At 39.1% G+C, this 14,595-nt stretch overlaps 1 protein-coding gene across 5 annotated transcripts; it reads right to left on the reverse strand.

The window, feature by feature from the left end:
* On the reverse strand, positions 1-4,297 carry LOC116264009 (uncharacterized). Of its 5 annotated transcripts, none has more exons than XM_031643883.2 (3): positions 3,707-4,297; positions 3,417-3,536; positions 1-355 (listed from the first exon to the last, which is right to left on the reverse strand). In XM_031643883.2, the coding sequence occupies exons 1-3, from the start codon at positions 3,720-3,722 to the stop codon at positions 189-191; spliced, it is 303 nt and encodes a 100-aa protein (XP_031499743.1). In that variant the 5' UTR covers positions 3,723-4,297; the 3' UTR covers positions 1-188. The 5 variants fall into 5 exon arrangements, 2 of the variants coding, with proteins under 2 accessions (XP_031499743.1, XP_049936387.1); XR_007574620.1 differs by lacking the exon at positions 1-355 and adding an exon at positions 1,538-2,731; XR_004174762.2 differs by lacking the exon at positions 1-355 and adding an exon at positions 2,740-3,056.
* Positions 4,298-14,595: the final 10,298 nt, after the last annotated feature.

Consider the following 14,595-nt stretch of genomic DNA (forward strand, 5'->3'; position numbering starts at 1 on the left):
CCAACGCCCGTTAACATGCACCTGAGACCCATAAATACAAAGAGTCGTGTATCAATGAAGGTTGAAGGTGTGAACTCGTTGGGTCCACCTAAGTTAGTTTAATTACATAATGGTGCATTATAATTTAATTAATTGATTGATGACACATTAACACCCTTAAAACTAACTTTCTTTTCAAGAATTTAAAATTACGTCACCAGAACAGGAGGCTGAGCCAGAATTTTTGCATTGAGGGGCCCAAATTCTTGAAAGCCATATGCTTGACTGTGCCACACTTGGTTGCTTCTTTGAGCTCCACAAATTATAATTGCTACCAATAAATGTACTGATGTTGAGCACCTAGTAGGAGTGCAGCCTGCATAGTTTGCATAAAATGTTCATGACAGAACAGTTTTAACCCATGTTCAAAGGTACCTTTGATTTTTCATAAAATGCATTGACAAGTTGAAAATGACTAACTGTACGAGCCTGCATGATTTGACTTACAACATTAACAATAAAAGAAGTCTCAGGTCATGAGCTTCCAACCATGCTTCCGTAATTGTTTACATCTGGAAAAGGAGCCAAGTTGGACTCGGCAAGGGTCTTTTTTTTTGTGGCATTGGATTATTCATTAGCTTTGAGTCCATCATCTTCAATCGTGAAAGCAAATCCTATTCATATTTTTGTTGGTTAAGGAACATTCCGGTGTCATCTTGATCAAGTTGAATTCCTAAGAAATATTGGAGCTGCCCCATATCCTTAATTGCAAAGCATGTTTCCAGAGTTGTCACTAATGAACTTAGTAAGGTTGGATAACTACCTGTTCAAATGAGATTATCAACATATATGAGCAGAATCATAACCTTCTCTTGATTGTCTCCGCACAAACAAAGAGGGATCCTCAACAGTGCTGCAACTCTGATACCATAATGAATTTTGAGGCTGGAAGAATAATAAATTATGAAAATTGAAAATGAGAAAAAACACCTAGTTCGATTTCTACATGTCACTTTTATTTCTTTGGTCTTGTAAACTTCTGCATGTGTGCTGCCATGTCACTTTTATTTCCTTGGTCTTGTAAACTTCTGCATGTGTGCTGCCATGTCACTTTTATTTCCTTGGTCTTGTAAACTTCTGCATGTGTGCTGCCATGGTTGACTTTGCTATGAGATCATGCTGTTCCAATAACATGTCAATTCCTCTATTAATTTTTTTGAATGGGGAATTTATTATGTACTATTGTGTGGCATGAAGACATGCAACAAGGCACTGGCCGTCAAATTGTGTTTAACATTAAATTTCTTGGGTTCAGAAGTATATGAGATCGTTATATACCTATACAACACAATTAATTGCCTGATGTCATAGCCAGCACATTGAATGATATACAGCAGAAGAGGACATCTATGACCTTGTTAGTGAGTGAATTGATAAAATATGACTGGGAAGCCCAATGGGCAAATTAGAGTTGGAATTCTGAAAGGAGGCTTCTGAAAGTTGCTCGATGATTTGGTCGTCAGAAATGGACGTCACAAGATTAATTATTACAAGAAGATTAATTAAATTTTTTGGTCCAGGCCTGAATTTCAACTGTTCAGATGCTGCGTACATGGAGGCTTGGAGGATGTTGAGCAGAGAACATATAAGAAGGGAGGAAGAAACAACCAACTCAAATTTCCTTCCTCCTCCATTGTTTCCCAATTGTACCCAGAAGAATTCTAGCATTGATTGCACAGTGGTGAGGCAATGTGGAGAAAAAGGTGAGGCAATGTGGAGAAAAAGCTGCAGCCTCAATTTCTTAATTGTCTTTCTCCTTCCTCTGAGGCTAGTCAACAAGGCTGAGAGCCCCTATTGGTCTTGCACCGGCAGTTCAAACTGTAACACCCGAGAAGTTTAGTTTCGTAGCGAAGATTGTGAGAAATCTTCAAGGGCTTTTAAAGGGAGGCTTTAATGAGATGATTGTCCTGGTTCCTAGCCTTTTTAAGATTGGAACCGAAACTGCTAGAGAGCGGGTTGGGATCCGTCAAACCAGGGGCCCGAGCCCGGGAGTGGGTCGGGTTGTTATAGTGGTATCAGAACCGGTTCAACACTCGGACCTGGGGTCCCACACGAGCGGACGCGTGTACCTTAAAAGGGGTGGATTGTAACACACCAAAAGTTTAGTCTCGTATCAAAGATTGTGAGGGATCTTCAAGGGCTTTTAAAGGGAAGATGATTGTCCTGGTTCCTAGCCTTTTTAAGATTGGAACTGAAACTGCTAGAGGGCGGGTTGGGATCCGTCGAACCAGGGGCCCGAGCCCGAGAGTGGGTCAGGTTGTTATACAAACCACGCGCCGAGCAGCACCTTCGGCCATAACCTGCAGTAAGCGCTAGCCTCTCTAGTGGCCAACATTTCTGTCACTGGCTTTTACAATGCCACCGTGGGCAACAGCCCTGACCACGTCATTGCCATTTTCCAATGTCGAGGTGGCATCGATGTCGAAGCTTGCCAGGTCTGTGTCTCTGATGCAGCCTTCCAGGTCACCCTGCGGTGCCCCAGCAACAGATCAGCTGTTATTATCTTCCCAATCTGCATCGTCTACTTCCATGACGGCAACTTCACCGTGCGTCAAGCATTTATGCATTTATCCACCCAGAGCCCTCGGGACATCTCTGACCAACAAAGGTTCAAGCCCATGCTCCCCCTCTTCTTCTACAAGCTGCTTGTTTCAGCCACCACCAATCCCTCGGGCTGCTTGTTCTGGGGTGACTGTTCAAGAGAGCCCACTTTGAATTACAAGATTGAATTGCTAATTAAGATTGAAATTAATATTGCCTTTAATATTCAATCAATCTTTCAGAAAGTAACCACCCTCTGGGCTAAGGGAAAACCTATAAGGCAGCACGATACATGTCCAGCTATTCTTTGATCTTGGGTAACATGTTGATTGCCCTAAATCAGAGCTTCATACAAGCAAACCCATAAACATACTTATTCCTCTTCATCTCTATCTGCTTCAAATGCTGCTTCTTGAGCGAGATGCCATGTGAGAATCTGCTGCGCAAGCGAAGGGCTGAACATAGGTGACGTTTTACTGCTGTAAATCCATCAGTCAGAGCCTTACTTGTTGAACTCCAGTAAGTGAAATTCGACTACTGTGGTGCCTGAGCAGGTGCCTGAGCAGATTATACTACCTGTGAATGCATGTGTGTCGTCTGTGCATCATGCCTGCATTCTTTTCAGATCTATTTTCCAAAAATAAAGCATGCTAGACTAAACTGAGTTGAAGCATGATAGTCATGATTGGGTTTGGAATTCTCTGTTTTCTATAGAATGTCGTCTTTTTTTTTCTCTTTGTGTCTGCGAGAGACCAGAGAACGACAGAGAGCAGAACTTGCTCTGCTCGATAAACAAGAGAATACTAAGGGAAAGAGGGAAGAATAAGGGACTTTACATGGAGAAATTAACTCTGCTCCCTCTTCCGTTGGACCCCAAATGACTGGTTTCTTAATCCTCGACCTCTCTGCTCCAGCCTCCTTCTGCCGACTAGCGTTCTGTTTCTTCATTGCCTTCCCTGTACAGGGACACACAGGTCAGTCTATGCGAGCAGACACGCAAGAACACGGACTACACGCAAGCACACGGACTACCCCGTTCGGTTATCTCTTCTAGCAGAGACCCAAAAACCCTAGCAGAAGTATGAGAGTTGCTTCAGTCTGTGCGGCCAAAGACCCTCTTTCGCACCTTTTGTTTTGCCCATCAAGGACCTTGCCCGGAACGGTTCCCGGGTACTCGACTATCATATCCCCGCTTCCCTCGAAGTAGTTCGCGTAGTTCAGGAGATGCGGCTCTCCTTGCTCCTTGCTGTATGGAGCTAGCGCGCCCAAGAGGTGCTTGATCATCATGTCCTTTTGTGGAACAAGCTCCGGCGGGTTGTTCTGAATGTACCTCGACTCCCCAATGAGGTTAGAGAGAAGGGTGACGAATGACTCCCCATCGAGCACGCCCAACTCCTCTTTCAGAGACCCACCCTTTTGTCCTTTGACAAAGAGGAAAGGATGAACTCTCTGGTCGGGAGACGCGGAGGAGATTGCCCAATTTCAATCTGAACTGGTTGCAGGAGGGACGAAATCGCTGAAGTGGAGTTGTGAGAAGGCCTCAGGTGTTCTCTGCTCTCGTCAGCGGAAGCTTCACCTGGCTCTCTCGCCTGAAGACCTCTTCTTATTCCTCATGGTGGCGGTGGAAAGGAACGAGCAGAGGCGGCGCCAGAGGCGCGGCGGGAGAATACTAGCAAAGGCAGAGGTTTGGCGAGAGAGAGACGAGAGGATAGAGAAATCGTGCAAAAAAATGAGGAAGGAAAACGGTCGAACTGAATTTATACTCAAAATCCAAAATTATGAAATTAGTCCACTTTTTTGTCAATTTTTTAAAAGGCTATCAAATTTATGGAAAATTAAAACCGGCTTTTGCTGAAAATTTTTTCGAAGCTTGCGAAAGTTAATTTCAGAGTTATTATAAATTGCTGTAAAAGGATTCTGAAAATTTGTTATGCAATTTCGGTGAAAAACCGAGATATTATGTACAATTTCAGATAGATACCTTCAATCTGATTGAAAATTATAGAAAAAAGGTTTTAAAAATAACTTGAATATGATGAAAAGGAATATCTAAAATTTAATATTGAGTTTTCACATGTGATAGTTTAGAATGCTATTGAAGATCTCTTGATGTGTTATTTGTTTTTGTTACTTTTCATGTATTATTGTTTTATATTTGTTATAAAAATTAATTTAGAAATGACTTCAAGAATGGAAGCCTTAGAATTGACTAAGACCGAAAAACCAAATGGTTAACAACATATATGCCTATGCAATTTTGTTATTATGTGGGTGCATGACTCCATGATGGTTTAGACCTTGTGTTTCTAACTAACTAAAATCTTATTTGGATATGGATATTATATTGAAACATATTCATGTTGAATTTGATTTTGGATCCTCTTTATTTGTTTAGATATATAACAATTCTATTAGTGACATCATTATGTTTGGATTCAAATTGGTATGATCTGAATCTAGATAACCATCTGAATTGGTGCTTTGGATCTAATTGTTACATAAGATTCATATTTGTATTCAGTTGAGATCATGACATATTCATATCTGAATTGGTTTTGGAACTAATTGTTACACAAGATTCATATTTGTATTCAGTTGAGATCATGACATATTCATATCTGAATTGGTTTAGATATTGGTTAAAAATCTGTATCCTAATTATGTTGGTTCAAATATATGTTATTATACTTGCCTTACAGATATTCATCCGTCATTTTGGTTCCATGTTGATATTATGCATGACCAAAATTTTATTTTATGTATCCATTAGTTGTTGAATTTTGGATCTCACAGTAAACGTTGTATTTTTTGGAGATTTGACTCGTTTATACCTTTTGCACAAAATCAAGATCTTGTTTGTACTAGATCTAAACATATTGCGATATGCATTGATTTTTAGATCAAATGACTTTACGAGTTGTACATTTTCTATAAGGCCCACGATTTTCTTTCCTTTTTTTAATTATTGAAAACGTTAATATGGGGATAAATTATAAATGGTAGATTAAATGATTGTTAAAAATAGCTGAAACTGTTAACTATATCATTAAGGGGGAGGTTATGAAAAGAAATGAATGGGTTGCAAGTATATACCTGGCTGCTTGTAGTAAGTGAAATTAGTAGTAAGTGAAATTATTAAAGGAAACGAGAGATGATTGAGGGCAACTGAGAAGCCTTCCTCAAAAATCTTGTATGGGGGTGGTGCTGGCCATATATTGGCCTTATTTGACCCCATATTGCAACATTTTAGATTCCAATTCCTGCAGCCATAGTGATTAGGGTTCTAGCAACTAGAAATTAGGGAAAAATGAGAGCTAACCCATGTTTTCCTGTGTTTTGGGGTGAAGATCTAGAGCAAAGCGTGACTGGTTTACGTGCTTCTCATCCGCATCTTGGAGGATCAAAGGAGCGAAGGAACAATGGGTTGAAACGGGGGACTGCAGAGTTGGAGTGACAGCCCTACAAGGCAACGGAATCAGCTACAACCTAGAGCAATAAGGTATGAGAATGTTCGGTTATGAGTGCAGCATGTAGCCCTTGTACCTTTGTGGCTTAGATATGTATATATATGTGCATGTTATAGTACTAGATCTATGTGTTTACCTGCCTATATATGAATTGATCTATGAAGTATGTCAGGCTGGAGACAATTCCTAGCCCTAGGACCATGCTATCTATCCACAAGATTCATACTAAAAGAAAATCCAAGGAGACCACGTGCTGGTGCATGAACACTTGCAGTACTTATATAAATCATTTAGTTTTCCTCTATGACAAATGAAATATGTAGTGAGGTAAGGAGACTTATCTAGGCAGCAAGCCTAGGAATGAACTTAAGCTTCCAGCGAACGGCGTTGTCAGCTCCGGTGTCGGAAGATGTCGAGTAAGGGCGTGTTGGATTCACCGCTTCTGGAGATTCTGCCTGTAAAATTTCATAATTTTTGGAGCAGCCGATAAAAAGATATTGATTTTTGAATGACTGCGTGTTGCTGGAGTGCTTTCTACGATGGAAGATTCGAAACTACGTCGGATTCCAGCGACCGGCACTGTCAACTCTTGTGTCGAAAACTATCGAATAAGGACTCATTGGATTCATCTGCTTCTAAATATTATTTTTGTAAAATTTCATAATTTTTGGGTGAGCGGTTGCGGAGATATGGATTTTTGATTGACCGCCTATCACAGGAATACTTCCCTGTGAAACAAGAAACTGAACCAGATTCCGGCGACTGGCGCTGTCAGCTCCGGTGTCGGAAATATTGAGTAAGGGCTTGTTGGATTCATCAGCTTCTAAAGATTACTTCTACAAAATTTCATAATTTTTGGATAAGCGGTTGAGGAGATACAAATTTTTGAATGACTACCTGTTGCTAAAGTGCTTTCCATGACAGCTGAAGAACCAGCAACTTCTGGCAACTGGCGTTGCCAGCTCTGATGTCAAGTAAGGGCTCATTGGAATTGTCTGCCTCTGAAGATTCTACCAGTACATTTTAAGAAAATCCAATGAAAAGATATGAATTTTTGAGTGACTACCTCTCGCTGGAGTGCTTTCTGCCATGGTTGAAGAACCAGCGGCAGAACAGTTGTATCCTGTGTTATCCTCGTCAAATTCAGCTGGTGAGCAGGTTTGAGGATTTGATCCTAAGTCCCTTGGGGTCCCTCAGACCAAATTTCGAAACATTTGGAGCTGTGGGTGAAGTTTGGCGAATTTTACAAGAGTCGCTACCCTACATTGAGAGTCCTAAATTTACGACGGTTGATGGCAGACACAAGAATGGTGGAGATTAACCAATGTATATTGTATAAAAATATATAAATATATATATATACACAGATATGAGGTGTATTTGATACCAGTGGATACGCATAGTCATGAATTGATAACGGACATTAAATAAATAAGAAGTTGATTATTGATACCTGACACATATGTTAAAGTTGTTATCCCTAGTTTTTGGGAGTTGGAAGTGGCCAGATCATGAGAGTGGAGCCCAAGGTTGGCTTTAGTGGAAACTACTAAACTTTCTCTAGTAATGGTAAACCCCACATTGAATGCATATGTCATGAGAGTGGAGCCCAAGGTTGGCTTTAGTGGAATTGACTAAACTTTCTCTAGTAATGGTAAACCCCACATTGAATGCATAGATGAAACGTGGACTATGTTTTATGCAATGGTACATCCGAGTGCGAGTATGAGTTTTGGTCCAGTGGTTGGTTCCGTCCCGGGAGGTAGTGGTGTGCATGAGCTTACTGCAGTCGCACACTTCTCCGTTCGCACTGAATGGCCCATAGGGTATTGGGCAGCACAAGGGTCCGTGATTTTGTTATGCTTTTGATTGGAGAGCGAGGTGTCTCCTGGTCCCTCGACCCGGGTGCCTAGAGGGGCCGGTCCATCACTTCAGGTAGCACCGGTGGTTCGACCTTGCTACTGCAGCGGCGATCTGGGATATCTCATGAGCCTTCACTACAGGTTACCCTCGATCAGTTGGATCGTCTGGTGAAGATATGTTCTGTGCTACCTCTGAGTTGTGCCCACAGGGTTCTCTGCTGTTGGCTCGTCACAATGACCATGACCATTGTTATGATAGACCACCGTTGGAATTCTATGAATATTTGGAGGTTACGTACACCTCGTTCATGATAATCTAACAAAATTCTAAGGTGCATTAAGGATTGATGACTTATGGATGTTGGCCATAGAGTCGTCTTATGAATTTGTTTGGCATGGTTATATATTTACTTTGTCGGACTATGTTTTACTCATGGCTGAATATTTTCATACTCAGAGGAAATCTGACCCTTCTTCATATCTCTACAGGGAGTTCTTGAGTGATCGTTGCTACAGGATTGACGTCCTCAGACCTTGTGATGGACTGGCATTGGCAATCTAGACACTATGTCGAGTCTGAGATTTGTGGATACTTTAATTGTTTGGTCTAAATGTTTTTTGTTGAGTCAAAGAGGGTGTCTCCTAAAACAATGTTAGATGTTTGATTGGCATTTGATTTGTTTTTTGTTTTGGTCATTGCTCATGTTTTTTTGGAGTAAGACTCATGTTGCTTCCGCTATTATTTATTAAAAAGAAAAAAAAATTGGTGTCAAAACTTGGGTCATGATAATTTCTAAGTGAGTAGCAATAGAGTGCTAAGAGATGACTTTCTTTTGCTCTTTATGAAAGAATATCCTAAGACAAAGATTACATTATTGTATGTTTAACATAGTTAAAAGGAATGATTATATTACTGTATGTTAAGAGGTGTAAATCAACACTCTTAAACATGATGAGATCCATATGACATTGTGCACGGTTCATGATAGATTTGGATCCAAGCTAACCTGTTTGGATCATTGGCTCCAAATACCCACACTTACATTGAATCCAATATATCATCATGTTTGTCCTTTTGCCTGCAGTTGTAAGGTAATACTCTTAAGCATGATAAAAGTTATATTAATGAAATATTTTATTTGAAGATCTATTGTACTAAAAGTTCTAGTACATAAAAATTTTATTTGCTCTTATTAGAGATGACTACGGGTATGAATTTAGATTTGCACCATATTAAAAGTAAGAAAAGGAAAAATCTTTGGTGGTGACTTAAGAGAACTAGATTGCCTTTTGGGACGAGATATTTGTTATCTTTTCTTATTGTTGTGTTTGGATCTATATTGATATGATCCGAATTTCAATATTTGAACTGATGAAATCCACATTACATAAAGTTTAGCTTCAGATCTAAATTGACTTGTTATGGATAGGTGGGAAAAATTCATATCTTGTTTGCTTTAGTTCTAATATAAGTTATCATGTTTGCCTTTGGATCTAATCAGATTGTAATCTTTGTTGCTCTTCTAGATTCAAATATCATTCTAAAGAACTATTGAATAAAGCTTCATTTGCTTCTCTTTCTTAGGAAAATAAATTTGTTTTAATGCATGCTCAAGAGATGTAATATAACACTCTTGAACTAAAATTCATATTGGCAAGAATGCATTTATTTGAAGCTTTATAGCACTAAAGTGCTAGTACATGATAACTTGATTTTCTAAATAGAGAAATGAGTTAGCATTGATCCAAATATGGTTGTTGAATTGTATTGTATAATATTTCTATGAAAATCATGTGCTTTAAATTCATATTAGTTGTACTGTGGACATTACTAGTCTGGATCTATGCTAATATAATATGGATCTTAAAATTCATGTAGCTTTTGGAATTGGATCTATTGATTGTTTGAGATCCACCTTACATGCAGCTTTGATTCAGATTTGAATATATATTTGGATATATGGTTAAACATCTATATCTTGTTTGTATTAGATCCAAACATGTTAAGTTATGCGGTTATTTGTGGATCCAAATATGTTAGTATGCTACTAAGCAAGTTCTTGTCTGAGAATGAATTTGATTTCAATATTTGTCATGAGGTGTAAGATAACACCCGTGAATATAATAAGATCTACACTAACTAGATCCATATTGATATCTTTAGAGATATATAATGCATGTTAAGTTTATATCTAGAAGTTGAATAACATGTGACTAAATGCATATGTATTGAATACCCAAATGAAGGTAGGGTATATGATGTTTTATGCATGAGATTGAGGTGTTCAAATAATAACACCGAAGACAATGATCCAGTGGGAGATCATAATCGATCTAATGGATGATATGATTTATTCAAAAGGTCAGTCTGGCAATGAACTGACTGGAGAATAGTTTGGTAATGAACCAACTGAACATGATTCGTCTAAGGATTAGTCTGGTAATAAACTAACTGAAGAACAATTTGGTAATGAACCAAGTGAGCATGATTCATATGAAGATCAGTCTGATAATGAACCGACTGGGCATTAAGTCCATTGATCATCTTGTGTATTGATTTATGGATCAATTAGGGAAATAACCAACTGAGTATAATTTTCTATTCTTCAGACATTGATAATAGTCGCGAAAGTGAATAACTCCTACATGCATTTGTCGGTGGAGCTATGTATTGACCTTGATGAGTTAAATGAAATTCTTTTCTATAAGTGGGTATATTAATGAAAACTGTACAAGAAGAAAAGTGCTTGAATGAGCGAGTATGAGCTAATTCCTCATTCTGTTAAATAGTCATAATAAAAATTAGGCATTGCTAATCAAATTGATGACTATGTAAATATTTGAAAAGTGGGAGCAGACTTAAATATACCATTTGCTATGTTGGAAAACAAATAAGTGTTTTGTTATATAATTATGTATTGCATGAATTTAGAATGAAAGTTTTGGAACTCTTGTTGTTCAAATAGTTAAGTAATTGTGGAAAACAATAAAAGGAAAATATATCATTTACTCTCACTGTATACTAGTTTGTGTGTTGGACTTGATACAAGCTTTACAATTTGACTTGTCATTATACACTGAAAAAGTCTAGGTTGGCATTATTTTATGGCAGTTAAGTGTTTTCAGATATATTTGAAAGGTTGTGATGGAAAATCATTGAATGGAAAACTTCGTTACAAACCTTGAACAAAATTCAAGTTACGATGAACAAACTAATAAGAAAAACCACATAACTAAAAGATAAGAAAACCTACACATAGTGGAACCAAACTGGCGGTCTCATGGCCAAGTAGAAAATGTTGGATAGTATTCCTGAGCCCTATCCTTCACCTCGTAACAGCAAGGGGGCCCACTTGCAGTTACAAAATTAAATTGCAAAACTGTTTTCATTATTTAAGATTGAAATTAATATTGCCTTTAATATTCAATCAATCTCTCATAGAAAGTAACCGCTTGTTGGGTTAAGGGAAAAGCTATGAGGCAACACTATATATGCCCAACTATTCTTTGATCTTGGATAACATGTTGATCACCCTAAATCGGAGCCTCATAGAAGCAAACCCGTAAACATACTTCTTCCTCTTCTTCTCTATCTGTTTCATATGCTGCTTTTTGAGCGAGATGTCATGTGAGAATCTGTTGTGCAAGTGAAGGGCTGAACATAGGTAACGTTCTGCCGCTGTAAATCCATCAGCGACAAGTTCAAGTACACCCGAAACTTTGACTATCTATGGCATTGCTCAGTGCGTTCAGTCAATGTCCCCAAGGCGCTGCAGATCTTGCTTAGAGATTGCCTTTGGCCAAATTCTTAGGGATGATGGCGGTTCCATGGGTGTTTTAGTTTTGTCACGACCCAAGTTTTTGACACCAATTTTTTTATTATAATAATAACGAAAGCAACATTGAGTCATGACCAAAACCAAATCAAATATACTGTATTAAAAAGACATTGATTTATTTCAACAATAAATCACTTGGACTTAGTCAACAAATGTAACCACAAAGCCCAAAACCGACGCAGTGTCCAGATTACCAATGTCCATCCATCACAAGACTGAGGATGTCGATCAAGTAGCCACAAACTTTCAAGAACTACATGTAGAGATAGAAGGAAGGGTCAAAATTCTTCTAAGTATGGAAGAATCTAGCCATGAATGGAACATGACCCAACAAAGTAATATTTGATCTCGTCAAACAAATACGTACGAGACCTTATGGTCAACAGCTATAAGTCCCCAAATCTTAATGCACATTAGAGTTACGTCTCATTATAAAAAACGAGGTGTACATAACCTCCAAATATTCGTCGACTTCCAACCGTGGTCTATTATAATAATGTCATGGTCATTGTGCTAGGCAACAACAGAAAACCCCGTGGAAACAACTCACAGGTAACAAAGAACATATCTTCACCAGGAGATCCAACCACATCGAGGGTAACCTGTAGTGAAGCCTCCTGAGATATGCCAAATCATCGCTGCAGCAGCAAGGTCCAACCACCGGTGTTACCCGAAGTGGTAGACCAGCCCCTCTAGGCACTTGGGCTGAGGAACCAGGAGACACCTCGTTTTCCAACAAAAACAAAACAAAATCCCAAACCCTTGTGCCGCCCAATACCTTGTGGGCCCTCCTCCAGTGCAGACGGAGAAGTGTGCGGCTACAGTGAGGTCACGTGCACCACTACCTCCTGGGACGGAGCCAACCACTGGGCAGAAACTGATAGCCATACTCGCATGTACCGTTGCATACACAATCCACGTTTCATCTACGCATTCAAAAGTGAAGATTTATCGTTACTAGACAATCTATTACCTCTCACGGAAACCGACCTTAGCCTGGTTTCCAAGACAAAACCAATAAGGCATTTTCTAACTTCATTAAATGGCAATAGAGCAAAGTCGAATAGACATGAAACAACACAAGGAGTAATATAATATAATCATCCTTCAGAAGCAAGAGAATTATATTTTAAATTCTTAGAAGGTGACTTTCGTCCTCTAATTTTTTACTTTATTTTCAGAACCCTTTGTTTGAAATTTTAAACAAAACTAAGGGCATCAAGCAGCAAGAAAACATAACATTTCATTTTTACATTCAAATTACAAACAAATTTATAAAAACCCCCTTTTAGCAATTTTTAAGAACTTGGAGGGTACTACTTTGCACTTTCGTATGAAATCTCCTGTTTTTGCTGAAATTAACTTTTCCAAGCATCTTTCTGAAAAAAGCTTTTAGCAAAAACATTGCGGTGTGAATTTATAAAAATTATAACAGCTTTTTTTAGAAATTCTCTAATAATATGGATCCTTTCTGAAATTTTTGAAATGGATACAAATTCGATCAAACCCTAGCCCTCTTCTCATTTTCTCGCTGGGTTTTCTCTCTCCTCTCTAGAGCCCTTCCTCGTCTTCTTGTTTCGCCCGACGGTGGCTTCCACCAACCTTCAACAACCAAAACCAGAGAAAAACGGGGCCAGAGGGAGAGATCGTCTTCCTCCCGCGAGCTCTGACGCTAGGGTTCCATGCCACTGTGCCACCGACCGACCGACGCCTCCAACCACCGCCGCCTCTTCCCCTGCTCTCATTCATTCAGCACTGTCATTTTGCTGCGACGGGGATGAACCACAAGCCAAGAGGAACGGCAGGAGGAGGACGATGTGTTCCACCTTTACCCAAGTCGCCTCTCTGCCACCAGCGTGAGGAAGATGGCTGGTTTTCTAGTCGATCGGGTGACGGCTTCTACTCGTTGGTAAAAACCTATCATCTTTCCTTCCTTCCCTCAGATTTGGGTGTTGATTTTAAGCTTACTGTATGTCGAGCAGAGTCGGCCTTGCCCTCTGCCGGTGACAGTCTGGATTGCTCTTTTTTTTTTCTGTAGTTGGTTTGAATTCTCTAACACAACTCTTATTTCATATATGCATGCTCTGTTCTAGGGTTGACTCTAGTCTCGGTTTTCTCACAAATAGAATAACAAAAGAAAATAAGGAGAATCAACTTTAATATAGGCACCAGAGAGTTTCAACACCCATCCAAGACTAACATGCTTCACACTTCAAATCAGAATCTAGCATGCTTTATACCTAAGAAATCAGAGATACTAGAACCAAGAGCATGAAGTCTCATTCCAACATACAACACCTCACACGTCTATTTCTATCTAGGCATGTAAATACATAAATTCACATGCATATCTATCTCTAAGCAATAAAAAGTACAAGGGCTTCATGATACATTCATAGCCGAATATTTCCATACCTTTCAAATCGGAGATAAATTCCCGTCAGCCACCTCTATGCCTCTGGTTCTTTCCCAGCAGCCACCAACTTCGATCTTCTCCAAGAAGAAAGCAGAAATGAGGACCTTTCTCTCACTTTCTCTCTCTTTCTCTCAATTTCTCTGTTGTTGGACGTTCACCTCTATGGCTGCAGCAAAAAGAGTGATTATTTGTTGTAAAACAGGGTTAAATAGACCCCTTTTCAATCCTCCCAAAACTGGCATACGAGTTTTGCAATCTCTTTCTCAAGGAAAGAAAATGACCTGTCCGTTTTCTTTCTCCTTTCCTTTAATATTTTCAGTTAGTAAATCATTCATTTCTTTCTATAACTGTTCTTTTTATGATGAGATTGACAGTTTCAATTATATTTAACAGCCCTTTAAATCTACCGTTTATAATTCCTTCCCATATTA

The sequence above is a fragment of the Nymphaea colorata genome, chromosome 11 (assembly GCF_008831285.2).
Source record: "Nymphaea colorata isolate Beijing-Zhang1983 chromosome 11, ASM883128v2, whole genome shotgun sequence".
NCBI classification, from domain to species: Eukaryota; Viridiplantae; Streptophyta; class Magnoliopsida; order Nymphaeales; family Nymphaeaceae; genus Nymphaea; species Nymphaea colorata.

Excerpts from the sequence above, each read along its gene's own strand:
- LOC116264009 (XM_031643883.2), bottom strand. Across the intron at positions 356-3,416 it reads AGCAGAGTTAATTTCTCCAT|GCTGCACTCCTACTAGGTGC; the intron begins GTAAAGTCCCTT and ends CAAACTATGCAG.